At 35.7% G+C, this 14,322-nt stretch overlaps 1 protein-coding gene across 1 annotated transcript in view; it reads right to left on the bottom strand.

Moving 5' to 3' along the window:
• Positions 1 to 14,322, bottom strand: part of EXOC6 (exocyst complex component 6) — a 165,161-nt gene that overhangs the window by 82,370 nt on the left and 68,469 nt on the right. Inside the window, exons 7-13 of the mRNA XM_049790835.1 lie at positions 12,808 to 12,960; positions 11,901 to 11,969; positions 10,584 to 10,667; positions 9,491 to 9,537; positions 9,262 to 9,382; positions 6,802 to 6,873; positions 1,221 to 1,318 (exon numbers count right to left, since the gene is read on the bottom strand). Coding sequence (XP_049646792.1) covers positions 1,221 to 1,318; positions 6,802 to 6,873; positions 9,262 to 9,382; positions 9,491 to 9,537; positions 10,584 to 10,667; positions 11,901 to 11,969; positions 12,808 to 12,960 — 644 coding nt within the window. The remainder of the gene's footprint in view (positions 1 to 1,220; positions 1,319 to 6,801; positions 6,874 to 9,261; positions 9,383 to 9,490; positions 9,538 to 10,583; positions 10,668 to 11,900; positions 11,970 to 12,807; positions 12,961 to 14,322) is intronic.

Below are 14,322 nucleotides of genomic sequence, written 5' to 3'. Positions count from 1 at the left end.
TGAGTATAAAGCTAGGAGTAAACCCTAGAATCACTGGATGTGGCCCGAAAACAAACAAACAACAATATAATACAAAAAGACAGACATTAAAATACTGTTCTACTGGCAAGTTGTTAAAGCAAAACTAATTTTCCTAAAATAGTTACTTTAGGATTTTTAATCCAGTTATGTTATTTATAAAAATAGCATTTTACTTAAACAAAATTTAAGTTATCATTTTTCTCTAATACTAAATATATTTGAACATTTCAGCCTTCTAATTATCTAGTTATTTGCTAAAAAACAGTAACAAAACCAACCATCAAGATCAAAAAGTAGTACAATTGAATCAATTAGAAGAAACAGTCATTATTAAAAAGAATGACAATTCTTCAAAAACCCAAGAATTATTTACCAAATACCCACAATTATACTTCTGGGTATATTCCAAAAAAAAAAAAACTGAAAATAGGGGCTGGAGAGATAGCATGGAGGTAAGGCATTTGCCTTTCATGCAGAAGGATGGTGGTTCAAATCCCGGCATCCCACATGGTCCCCCGAGCCTGCCAGGGGCAATTTCTGAGCATGGAGCCAGGAGTAACCCCTGAGAGCTGCCAGGTGTGACCTCCAAAAAAAAACAAATAAAAATAAATAAATAAATAAATAAATAAATAAATAAAACCTGAAAATAAGGACTCACACAGGTATTTGTAGACCATCAGCATTAATTACATGAAAACAACCCTAATGTCCCCAGACACTTGGGAGGACAAATGGGTATATAAATTTTGGTAAATAGAAATAATACATCAGTCTTAAAAAGGAAAGACATTCTGATACATGCACAGTAAAATTTCAAGACAATATACTGAATTAAATAATCCTGACACAAAAGAATAACTTATAATTTTCCACTAAGATGATGTTTCTAGTGAGCCCATTTTTAGTGGAGACACACTAGAATGGTGACTGCTTGAGAGAACGAAAATAATAGGGAGTTGCTTAATTGGTAATTTCAGACTGAAAAGATAAAAGTCTAAAAATATTGTTGGCTGTTGTAATAATGCCAATCTACCTAATGCCTCTGAACTGTACATTTATAAAAGGCTGAAATAATAATGTATTCTGTACATTTTCTTATAATGAAACTGTAAAAAGTATATTTATTTATCAGGCAAAGTAGATAATTTTAACATTTGACAAGCTTTTTTTAATATTAAGGCATCATGATTTAAACTAACCTGAAAACTCCAGCCCATTTCTTAAGCAAAGTTTCATTATATTGATCTCTTATGTCAAATAAAAGATCAAAAAGTCGGTTTACTGGAAAGCCATAACCCTGAAATACAAAAAATAGAGTAGATAAGTAAAGATAATCTTTTTTAAAAAATAAAAATTCTGGGGACACAAGAGAATCATTTGGAAGTGAACAGATAGTCACACTAACTGTATTTAAAAAAAAAAAAAAAGACCCTTTTGGGGCCAGAGAGACAGTATAGCAGGTGAGGTACTGTGTCTTGCACGTGATCTATTTGAGTTCAATCCCACCATCCAATATGCACCCAAGCATGATTAGGAATTATTCCTTAGTGCAGAGTCAGGAGTAATCACAGATCATTGCTGGGTATGGCCTAAAAAACAAAAACAAACAAAAAAATAGATAAAAATAAAAAAGGTCCTGTTACCCTCCTACCCTGTGGAACAAATAGTCTACAGGTTTTGGGGGCTGAAATATTTTTCCATTTCTTCTTATCCTTAAATTGGGTTACACTGTTAGCCTGTAAAATGTATTACAAGTAAAAAAGAAGGATTATTCAAACAGTGAAAAGCCCTTTCACAATTATCTATGCCCTATGGCTGCCTCTTTCAGTCACTCTTCTCACTGCTAAACAAAATATAGCAATCTCACTATACTTACCTTACTCCTTTACCAAAGCTATTCGGCCATAATAACATTATCTCCTCTATGTAAAATTACACCATTTCCAGGCCTGAAATATGGCTCCAGTGGTAGATTATATGCCCAGCAGCACGTCTCTCCCCAAGTAGTGTCAGGTTTAACCCTGGTAGCCCTCAAGCATAGCCTAAAGTGACTGTTGTGGCCCTCAAACATTGGCTGGAAGCAAGCCTAATCCCCTAAAACTGTTGTCTATATGTTCCTCACACTCTGAAATAAAAAGTTTAACTTAATTTAAAACCCTCACTCTAGTTTTTGGTTACATTTTTGAACCACACCCAGTTACTGCTGGTTCCTTGCTCAGGGATCCGAAATAAAAAAAATTAATTTAAAACTCTCACACTGTATGCCCCAGAAACAGGCTGGGGAGAGAGCATCAGGGGGAGCGAGAGAAAAACTGGGGACACTGGTGGTGGGAAAGGTGCACTGGTGAAGGTTATTGTACATTGTATGACTGTAACTCAATCATGAACAACATTATCTTTGGGAGGGGGCCAAACTGTATTATGAACAATCTTGTAACCAAGATTAAATTAAAGGTGTTTAAATATATTAAAAAAAAAAACTCACTATTTTTTGGTTAAATTTTGGGGCCACACTCAGAAGTACTCCTGGCTCTTTGCTAAGGGATCATTCCTCAAGGAGCATTCATTCGTTCAGGGACCATGAGGTACCAGGAATCACACTGGCAAGGCAAGCAACCTAATTGCTGTATTACTATTTTAGTTTATTCATTTAACATTTTTATACATTTATCATTTTATTCCTTCTTTTGTTCATTAATCATTTTTAAAAATTTAGGCACCATCTATCATTAATGATAGAATTCCATGAATAACATAATCCAGCAACACAACCTTCACAAGGGTGTCCACTTCCCTGCACCACTGTCCCAGTGTTCAATCCATACCCAGATACATTACCTCCACTTCCCTTCCCTATGTGAAGCTTCATACTAAAGACCAGTTCTCAGTTTCTATTGTCTTTGGGTATCTGTTATACTCTTGTTTTAATTCTTTATATCCCACTCATGAGAGAAATCACTGTTTGTTTGTCCCTCTCCTTCGAACTTCACTTGCATGGTACTCTCTAGATCCATCCACGTAGCAGCAAATTGCATGATTTCATCTTTTCCTAAAACCAACCAGTATTCTGTTATGTATGTGTAATATAGATATTTAGTCATTTATGTTGTTGGACATATTATGGATTCTTACGTTGTTTCCAGAGTTTGATGATTACAGATAATGCTGCATAGGATCAGGAGTAAAAATGTAGTTTTTGTTTATTTGTTTTTTTTGCAAGGGGCCTACACCCAGCAATGCTCAGGGGTTATCCTGACTCTACCCTAAGGAATACTCCTGTCTAGCTCAGGGGACCATATAGGATACTGGGATCAAAACAGTTCAGTTATATGAAAGGCAAGCATTCAAAGAGATGAAATTTCTGGGTTATATGGAAGCTCAATACTTTTCTAAGTGTCTACATTGTTTGCCAAAAGGGTCCAGCCTCTCTTTAAAAAACAAATTTCAGTCATGCTCTAAGTACTTGGAGTCATTTTGGAGGTGCTAAGGGAACTATGAAATACCAAGGATCAAGCATGGTTCAGCCACCTGCAAGGCAAGCTCCAACCCCTGAATTTTTTAAAAATTACTTGATTTAAACACCACAGTTAGAAGGTTGTTCACAATAGAATTGTTTTTTCCCCCTACAATTACAAAGCTGTTCATTATTGAGTTTCAGTCCTATGGAGTCTAACACCCATACCTTCACAGGTGCACATTCCCTCCACCAATGTCCCCAATTTGCTTCCCACCTTCCCTCTCCCCTTCTCTAATTCCTTCCCCCTTAATCAACCCCTGCCCCAAGTCTCTGTGGCAGACATTTTTCTTCTCTCTCTTCCTTTTTTTCCTTATTAAACACTGTGGTTTGCAATATGATTATTGAAGGGGTATCATGCATATCATTTTATTTTCTTTCAGCACCCAAATCTTGTTCAGTGGTAATTTTCAACTATCATTGACATTAGTGTAGTCTTTCTCTGCCCTAACTGTATTCCTCATGTTCTTTGTGACAACTTTCTATGATAGACTGATCTTCCTGGCCTCCTTCTCTATTGTCTCTGAATATTATTACAATATTATCTTTTATATAAGCCCCATAAATGAGTGTTTATCCTATGTCTATCCCTCTCCCTCCGACTAATTTCACTCAGCAAATACTCTTCAGACACATCCACATAAAAGCAAATATCATTACTTCATTTTTTTCTAGCAACTGCATAGTATTCCATTGTGTATATGTACAACAGTTTCTTTACACATCCATCTGTTATCAGGCATTTGGCTGTTTCCAGATTCTGGTTATTGTGAATAGTGCTGCAATGAATATAGGAATAGAGAGGGCTTTTCTGCGTTGTGTTTATTGCTTTTTTTTGTTTGTTTGTTTGGTTGGTTTTTGGCTTCTAGATATATACTGGATCATATGGAAGTTAAATTTCTTTTTTTTTTTTTTTTTTTGTGTGTGTGTGTGTGTGTGGTTTTTGGGTCACACCCAGCAGAGCTTAGGGGAAACTCCTGGCTCCATGCTCCTGGCATGGAGGGGGACCATATGGGAAGCCGGATTTGAATTGATGACCTTCTGCATGAAAGGCAAACGCCTTACCTCCATGCTATCTCTCCAGCCCCAGAAGTTAAATTTCTAGTTTTGGGTTTTTTGGGTTTTTTGTTTGTTTGTTTGTTTGTTTTTGAGGAATTTCTACATTGTTTTCCAAAAAGGTTACATTAGTCAATATTTCCACCATCAGTGAATGATTCTCTTTCTCCTCACATCCCCACCAGCACTGGTTCTTTTGTTCTTTGTGATGTATACCAGTCTCTGCAGTGTGAGATATCTCATTGTTGTTTTGATTTGTATCTCCCTGACAATTAGTGATGCATAGCATTTTTTTCATGTGCCTTTTGGCTACCTGTATTTCTTCTTTGAGGAAATGTCTGTTCATTTCTTCTCCCCATTTTTGGTAAGATTAAGATGTCATTTTTCCTAAGCTCTACCAGTTCCTTATATATCTTAGATATTAACCCATTACGGATTATTATCAGATCAGAATTGGATGAATACTTTCTCCCATTCTGTGCGTAGTCTTTGTATCCTTGACATCATTTCCTTTGAGGTGCAGAAGCTTCTTAGTTTAATGTAGCCCCTTTTGTTTTTGTTTTTGTTTTTTTTTTTTGGTTTTTGGGCCACACCCGGTGACGCTCAGGGGTTACTCCTGGCTATGCGCTCAGAAGTCGCTCCTGGCTTGGGGGACCATATGGGACGCCGGGGGATCGAACCGCGGTCCGTCTCCTAGGCTAGCGCAGGTAAGGCAGGCACCTTACCTCGAGCGCCACCGCCCGGCCCCGCCCCTTTTGTTTATCTTTGCTTCCACTTGCTTGGTCAATGGTATTTTTTCCTTGATGATGCCTTTAGTGTCAATGTCATGAAGAGTTCTACCTACATTTTCCTCTATGGACCTTATAGTTTCAGCTCTTATATCAAGGTAAAGGACTTTTGTGCATGTTGTTAAAGAGGTCTGGGTTCACTTTTCTGCATGTAGTTGACAAATTTTCCCAACACCACTTGTTGAAGAGGCTTTCCTTGTTTCACTTTATATTTCTTGCCACTTTATCTAATCAGATTAATTCAGACAGGCCAGGGTAACCAACAAAAGTATACAAGTTCTATCCCATTCTACACCAGGGTCAGACCACAAGATTTCCCTGATCTAGATTCTGGTACATAGTGGGTGCTCAAAAATGTTAAGTAAATCAACAAATATTCATGATTAATCAATTAATATTTTATGCTTAATAGGCAATAGAGCCAGAAAGATACATATTAAAAAGTTTAAGCAGCAACGTGTTTTTCTGATGCTCCTGTTGTCTGAACATTGCCCATTATCTATGATTCTCATAAGAGTTCCTTGGAACTCCATTAAATAATCTAAATTCAGTGTGGGACTTAAAGTGCTAGCCTAAAAAGAGTTTTGTCATGGTTTAACCAAGAGTCAAGGAGGTTCTCTTGCATCAGAACATAAATCAATGCTACTACTTTCATCAATAAAGTTTCGCTTTAGACTGAGCTAAACTTTGTACTTAGTTGATTTACCTTATGACAGGTTTTTGCCCATATTAATTTGTAATGCTCAATAGAACATACTCAAGAATACTTTATATTGAGTCATTAAGAATAGAAAAATACCCTATTAAGTTGCCTCAAAACTGGATGCAAATTAAAGAAGTTTCCTACCAAAAGTTACCTTATGAAGAGATCAGTATTGCACATCTGTCACAAGATTGAGGAAAATGAAAATTTTTTAAACCTCACATTATTCTAATATAACAGAAGCAGACATACAAATTAAAAATGTTAACAGATAATAAAATAACCTACTAAGGGAGTTTAGAGAACCTTGTTCTTATGGTTAAGAATAAAGAATAGATAGGGCTAAAGAGACAGCACAAGGATTCAATCCCTACCACTACAAGACCACCAGAGCATCACTGGATATGGCGTCCCAGAGGTCCCAGCACTGCAGGATCCAAAGAGCATCGCCTTCTTGAACAATAGTACTGAACTGCTAGGAGTCCCTAAGCACCATATATTTGTGTAATTCAATATAGAACCAAAACCAAACAAACACAAAATCAAAAGAGAGTGGCTTTAAAAATACTAGAGAAACTGGGTGATACTGACATATAATCATCTGGCAACTGTTAAGTTATTGCCATTTATCCATAATAAAAATATATGAATGGGGCCTATATTCTGTAACACTGTAAGTGTTCAAATAATTACAAATTTAATGTTATCTTATTACTCACCTGCAGAGTATCTGCAAATATGACTATGAGATTCTTCAGCTCCAGAACCAGATCAGGGTCAGTGCAATAAGACTGGGGTAGTCGAAAACAGACACGTATGAAAATTGAAACACAAACAAATAAATTCAAAGTTATTTAGTGAGAAAACTAAGAAGTAAAACCTGAAACGTTTTTCTATAATCTTCCAGACTTACGGTGAATTTAAATCTTGATTATTAAGATCTATAATTGTTTTATTTTTACTCAGTAAAACTTTAGTTAAAACAATAATGCTAATACTTCTAAGACTTTAGATTTTAAGGAACAGTTATTTAATAATGAAAAATGGGCTTAATGTATAAGACACACAATTTTACTTTCAAATATTGATTTATTCTCTTATAAAAGTTCTACAATAATACTTCTCTAATATAAAAATGACTAAATAGTTTTAGTAATCTGTCAAAGGAAAAAGATTAATTTCAATGTGAATAAATGTCATTCTATCCTCATAAGAGCATTTTCTAAGAATTGAATGTGTTATATTTAACACAGTATGTTTTATTTGTTATCATTAAAATTATAGAAAATGTAATCTAAATATAAACCATAACATAACACATTATTCTTTATTACTGTTAGACAAAGTTTTCATCACTGGACAGTTAACTAAGAATCTATGTTCCTGATATATTTAAAATATATCTATCTATATATTTTTGAGCAGAGTGTAGTATTTGTACCACACCCAGCCACACTCAGGACTTACTCCTAGCACTGTGTACAGGGATCATTTGTAACAGTACTCTGGGGACTAAGAATCAAACTCAAGTAGGCTGTGTGCAAGGCAAGCAAGCAATTTACCTGCTATACGATCTTTTTGGTCCTCAGATAATCTAAAGATCACATATGCAAATAATCCCTTAAATATCTTTAAGAACTATTCTTTTTTTTTTTTTTTTTTTTTTTTTTTGGTTTTTGGGCCACACCCGGCGGTGCTCAGGGGTTACTCCTGGCTGTCTGCTCAGAAATAGCTCCTGGCAGGCACGGGGGGGACCATATGGGACACCGGGATTCGAGCCAGCCACCTTTGGTTCTGGATTGGCTGCTTGCAAGGCAAACGCCGCTGTGCTATCTCTCCGGGCCCAAGAACTATTCTTGATAATAAAATTATAAACAATTATTATAAAATTTTGTATGAAGTATTAACATAAATTATAAAATTGAGAAAAAACTCTATATTAAATAATTAATTTAAATTATCTTTATAATATAGTTACACTGCATTATTTCCACACAAAAATGATATTAAAAAAACACTTCATAATTTTAATTTTTTTTTGAGTGGTGGTTGGGCCACATCTAGCAGTACTCAGGAGTATTCCTCATTCTATGCTCAGGAATCAGTCTGGTAGTATCCAGAAAATCATATGTTCCAGGTAGCAAACCTGGCCAGCTGTATGCAAGGTCTTACTTAATACACCATCTCTCGAGGCCGGAGTGGTGGTGCAGAGCAGTAAGGTGTCTGCCTTGCCAGCACTAGCCTAGGACGAACCGTGGTTCAATCCCCTGGTGTCCCATATCGTCCCCCAAGCCAGGAGCGATTTCTAAGCGCATAGCCAGGAGTAACCCCGAAAGTCACAGGGTATGGTCCAAAAACAAACAAACAAACAAAAATGCCATCTCTCCAACCTGATTTTACTTGCATTCATTAAAAAAAAATTTCATTATGGGTCAAAGATAGTTCAAGGGGCTGAAGCACGTACTTCAGCCCCAGTACTGCAGGCAATTGCCCAAAAGAAAAAAGACAAATAGAAATATCTCTCATTATATAAAGGATCAATCAAATGAGTTCAAATTCTGACAATTGAGTATTTTTCTTTTTTTTGGGTGGGGAAGGCTCACACCCAGCAGTGCTCAGTGGTTATTCCTGGCTCCAGGCTCAGAAATCGCTCCTGGCAGGCTCAGGGGACCATATAGGATGCGGGGATTCGAACCAATGACCTTCTGCATGAAAGGCAAATGCCTTACCTCCATGCTATCTCTCCGGCCCCAATTGAGTATTTTTCAAAAAAATTTTAAGTGTTTAATTGCAATCAAATGATAAACACTGAAGGACAAGGTCTCTTTAATTTTAACAATGGAGTTTATTTTGTAAACAAAAATAAGAACTATCATTATAAACGTGTCATTTTACTTTTCAGTGAATTATTGAAGAGGTCAGTTGAAGTCAAGGAGACACAGTTAATTATTTTTATTTCCTACCAGGTAGGACTAAGAACATCTTAGGAAACCCTGATCAGTTGCAAAATCGCAACCCAGTATCACCAGGCAAACAAAACCCTGACATGATTACTTCCTAATCTGAATAATTACCAAAGGAAAAAATGGAGACTGATGTAGCCTTCTTATGCCTTTAAGTAATTTAAAATCCTTCAAGTAACAAAATTAAAATTTAGTAGCATAAATGATCAGACTTACTGAATGAGCTCTAAGGACAGCAATTATCTTGGAGAGTGCCATATTCCAAAGTTCATCCGTATATGCCCTGGTTACTAAACCTTTGGTTACATGTAAAATGTGATCTTCCACCACAAAGAACCTAAAATATATTAACTGTCAGCATAATGTTTAAAAATTAAAACTCAAAGAAAATAAGTTGACATTGAACTTAATATAAAAACAAGTTGTTTTCATATTAAATACTTACCCTACAATTTGAGTGAAATATCTTCTATAGCCTTCAACTGTTTCATGCTTTAGATGAAAAATTAAAAATCATTTTGTCAATTAAATACAAGTATCATAAAAGTTAACTTCCAAGTCACTATAACATTATTAATATATATGGAACATCTGCTATAAGCTATGCCTATTTTTAACCAAAAATACCTGATTTAAAAAAAGCCTTACCCCATGAAAATAGCATTTATAAGGAAAAAGAAAATAACACTACGTATGACGTCAGAACTTTCTTCTCATAAGAAGTTCAAATAACTATCATTTCTCACTCTACAATCTAATCTCTCTCATTTAATCTCATGCTTTTCCATTCACTTAGGTTTTTCTGTTCTCTTTGTTTTATGGTCTGCTATATTATAGTATCTTACATTACATACAATAAAACATTCTTTCTCAAATAGTTTCTATGTATTTTCACAAACATGCCTATTCATGTTATCCTTTCAACTAAAATAAAATAGTTCTCTCTTAATTTGTGTCCTGATTACATAATCTACTAGATTCTTGATATCAAAACATTTTGTGTTCTGTCAAGAGTTTAGAATTTGGGGAGGGGTGGGATGAGTGGACACACTCAGTGGATCTTGGGATAGTATGTGGTGCCAGGGATTGAGCTAGAGTCAGACACATTCAAGGAAAACACTTATACTATCTTATATTACTTATATTATACTATCTCAAGTCCAAGAATTTAAAGTTAAAAAATTCCGACTAGCACCATTAATTATTGTTACAGTGAAATAAAATGCACAATTTGTCGAAATGCCAGAAACTATCATTTGCTGACAATGTTGCAAAGGACAGGGGTTGGAGTCATAACCAGCAGTTCATATGCAAAGTAAGCATCTTAACCCCTGTACTATATCTTTTGCCCTTCCTGACAATTCATAAAGTAAATTTCTTTTTGTTTGGTGTTAGGTTTGGGGGACACATCCAGTTGTGTTCAAGGCAGGAGTAATCCTGGCTCCACATTAGGGATAATTCGAATAGAGATTCATGTTGAAGAAATTTCTGGAGCTAAAAAGTGACACTGTACCAATTTAAAATTTTCAGGTAATTACCATACTTGACTGGGGTTGCAATACCAGTCTTGCTTGTTTCTTTCTTTGTTTTCGGTAATAATTTTCAAATGTTTCCTCGTCACCCTAAAAAAATTAGCAGAATAATGAAAATAAAAGCATAAATATATATACACACCCCACTAAAATAGACAATTACTTCCTTAAAAATCACTGTAAAAATTTTTAAGATGAAATATAAGAACTATACAGCATTTCATACTGAATAATCACAAACAAGTTTTGACAACATATTCAAAGACAATAATTGTTTTGTTGTTGTTGTTGTTGTTGTTGTTGTTGGAAGGAAGGAAGGAAGGAAGGAAGGAAGGAAGGAAGGAAGGAAGGAAGGAAGGAAGGAAGGAAGGAAGGAAGGAAGGAAGGAAGGAAGGAAGGAAGGAGGGAGGGAAGGAGGGAGGGAAGGAGGGAGGGAAGGAGGGAGGGAGGGAGGGAGAGGAAGAAGAAAATAAGGAGGGAGGGAAGAAGGGAAGGAAAGAAGGAAGGAGGGAGGGAAAAAAGAGGGAAGGAGGGAGGGAGGAAAGGAGGGAAGGAAGGAAGGAGGGAGGGAGGGAAGGAAAGAGGAAAGGAAGGAAGGAGGGAGGGAGGGAAAAGGGAAGGAAGGAAGGAAGGAAGGAAGGAAGGAAGGAAGGAAGGAAGGAAGGAAGGAAGGAAGGGAGGGAGGGAGGGAGGGAGGGAGGGAGGGAGGGAGGGAGGGAGGGAGGGAGGGAGGGAGGGAGGGAAGGTGGGAGGGAGGGAGGGAAGGGCAAACTACATTTAAAATAAAACAATTTAAAATCTTCTATATTATTAAATGTAGATACAAGAGATACATACTTTTAATAAAAATACCAACATTTTTTAACTTAATAGTTCAGATATACATCACAAAAAAATCAACATATGATGTTGTACATTAACTTTACCACTAAAAATCTAATTCCACCCTTTACTAGACTATATGATATAACCTCTGGGCACACGACTATATAAAGCCCATTGTTGACGAAAATGTTAAATCATTCATGATTCTATGTATATGTGTATATGAAAGTCATGTGCCACATTAATAAAAAATTTAAGTCTGCAACAGAACAGACCATATAAATGATAACAGGTGCTATATATAGCTGGGAGTATAGGAGGTTTTACCATTTAGGTTAGTGTTAATAGTAGTCTTTGAAGTTCCCACATCAAAACTGCCTAATGACAAACTTCTCAAGAATATAACCCTCAAAAAAAAAAAAAAAGAATAGAATATAACCCTCTTATTAAGTAATGCAAGAGTGTATTCACAAAAGTATAAACATAAAGAATACTTACCAAAACAGAATAAATGTGTAAACATCGGTAAACTGGGGAAAAGTCAACAAGATCCTGAACAGTTAAAACCTGGAAAATAAAACAATGCTTTATTTATTTATTTACTGATTTTTTGAAAGTAAAATGAGTTTTTATTCAGAAATTCTCTCTCTCCTCTCTCCCCACCTTCACTTTCCCCCATACTTCCAGGAGACCTGGCAGCTGAGAACATGTTGTTCTTTAAATAAAGTAAATTTAGAAATATAAAAAAATATTTAAGAATCATTCAAGTGCTCTAATATTAATAGACTTTTAAATAACTTTTAATCAGATTAGGATATCTTGCAGTGGTCCTCAAACTATGGCCCGCGGGCCACATATTGTATTTGTATCTGTTTTGTTTCTTCATTGCAAAATAAGATATATGCAGTGTGCATAAGAATTCATTCATACGTTTTGTTTTTACTATAGTCAGACCCTCCAATGGTCTGAGGGACAGTGAACTGGCCCCCTGTTTAAAAAGTTTGAGGACCCCTGTCTTAGAGTATTCAACACCAATTAAAAAAAATAAAAGGTAGCTATCCAGAGTTAATCTTAGTGGCAAAGTCCCATCATGAAATTAAATGTTTGGTACAAATAATTAAAATGAGAATTCATTAGATTTAGAATTCATTAGAAACCTTTAGATTTACACTTTTACTGGTAATTACAGTTGAACATATAGGTTCACAAGTGTGGCTTACAAAAAGAATCTGCACTATATTCTGTTCATCTATCAAAGATGGAATTTAATGTTTCAGATGACTCCGCTGTTCCAATAAATCATTACCAATTTGTCTACATAATTCAGTTTGCACAAGAAAAGAGTTCAGAGTCACGGCGATGAGTACTCAAAAACATGAATTCAATAATAAAGAAAATCCATCACCTCCTCTTCATTTTCATCTTCTTCCTCAAATGCATGCTTCAATACAATATCATTCCTTTCTTCTGGAATTATGCCATTTACATGCATTTTCCTCCCAAATTTTATATTATTTTGCTTCTGGAGAATAGTAGTGAAGGTTTTCTGCTGCTGTGCCTATTAGGGCAAATACAAATTTTCTCAAAATTGTTTATGGCCAAAATTCCTTCAAATTTTTTATTTTATTATCCTTTTAATGTCTGCAAGCATAAATATATGTCATTTGTTCATGATTTGTGCTATTTTCTTTTCTGAAGTGTCTTACAGGATTTTATCAGTTTTTGTTGAAAAGACTAGGAACCAGCTGTTAGTTTTGTTGACATTCTTGTATATGTGTGTTTATTTATTTATTTCTGATATAGTTCCACTGTGGTCAGAAAACATAGTCTACATTATTTTAATTTTTTGAAATGTACTGATATCTGCTCTATTAACCCATTCTATGAACACATTCTATGAACACATTCTAAATCACAGTGTATAACACTATATATGCCAGGATTTTATTTATCTTATTTTAAATATTCTATGTATGGAACCGGAAAAATAGTACAGTGGGTAGGGTGCCTACCTTGTATGCAACAGACCTGGGTTCAACCCCAGAAACCCAAGGACTCACCTGGAATGATCCCTGTGTGCAGAGCCATGAATAAGCCTGGAGCACCACCAAGTTGTCTGACCCCCAAAAAAGCCTATAACCTTGGGTCAGAGAAAAAGCTCAAAGGACTGAGCACATACTTTACATGCAGGAGGCACAGATTTGCTTCCCAAACATCCCCAGGAGTGACTCCAGAGCACTGTATCAGGAGTAGTCCCTGAGTATTGCCAAATGTGACCCAAGAAACAAAATGCCTACTTTGATATTAATATTGAAACTTTGGCAATATTTTAATTAGCATATGCATGATTTATGTTTTCATCCTTTAGCTTTAACCTTTCTATACATTTAGTGTAACTCTTTGTACAAAACATCATTAGAGATTTGTAAGAACATATTAATACCACATTTATATAGGGCAGTAATTTTTTACTCGATCATATATCTGTGTACCTACCAAGTATTTTTAATATAGTCAGTATTTAAGAGATGGGGCACTCACTAATTAATGTTGCTAAGAAGGTCCAGGGGCCCTCATGTTACATCCCTACCAGCTAGATCATCAGGTCAATGCAAGAGTATGAGGATGCAATTTTTGCTCTGCCCCTGCAGTTCTAGGGATGTAGTGCTGGGGGATTCCAGAGCCTTCCAGCAGTATTCGGGCATGAGACAGTGAGAATTGAATGTGGCTTAACCCCTGTATATCTCACTCACTCACAAACTAAGTGTCCTTTAGTTTGCTTTTTTTTTCTAAACAAACATTGTCCTTTTGAAATCCACTTAGGTTATTTCCATTTTTGCCTGTTATGAAGAGAATTGCTATGAACACTGGAAGAATATGCTTTCACTTCTATTTCATAAATAACTAGGAGAGAAACTAC

Source organism: Suncus etruscus, chromosome 17, assembly GCF_024139225.1.
Source record: "Suncus etruscus isolate mSunEtr1 chromosome 17, mSunEtr1.pri.cur, whole genome shotgun sequence".
Classification (NCBI taxonomy): Eukaryota; Metazoa; Chordata; class Mammalia; order Eulipotyphla; family Soricidae; genus Suncus; species Suncus etruscus.
The sequence above is the reverse complement of the archived record's forward strand: the minus strand, read 5'-3'. Positions and strand labels throughout refer to the sequence as shown.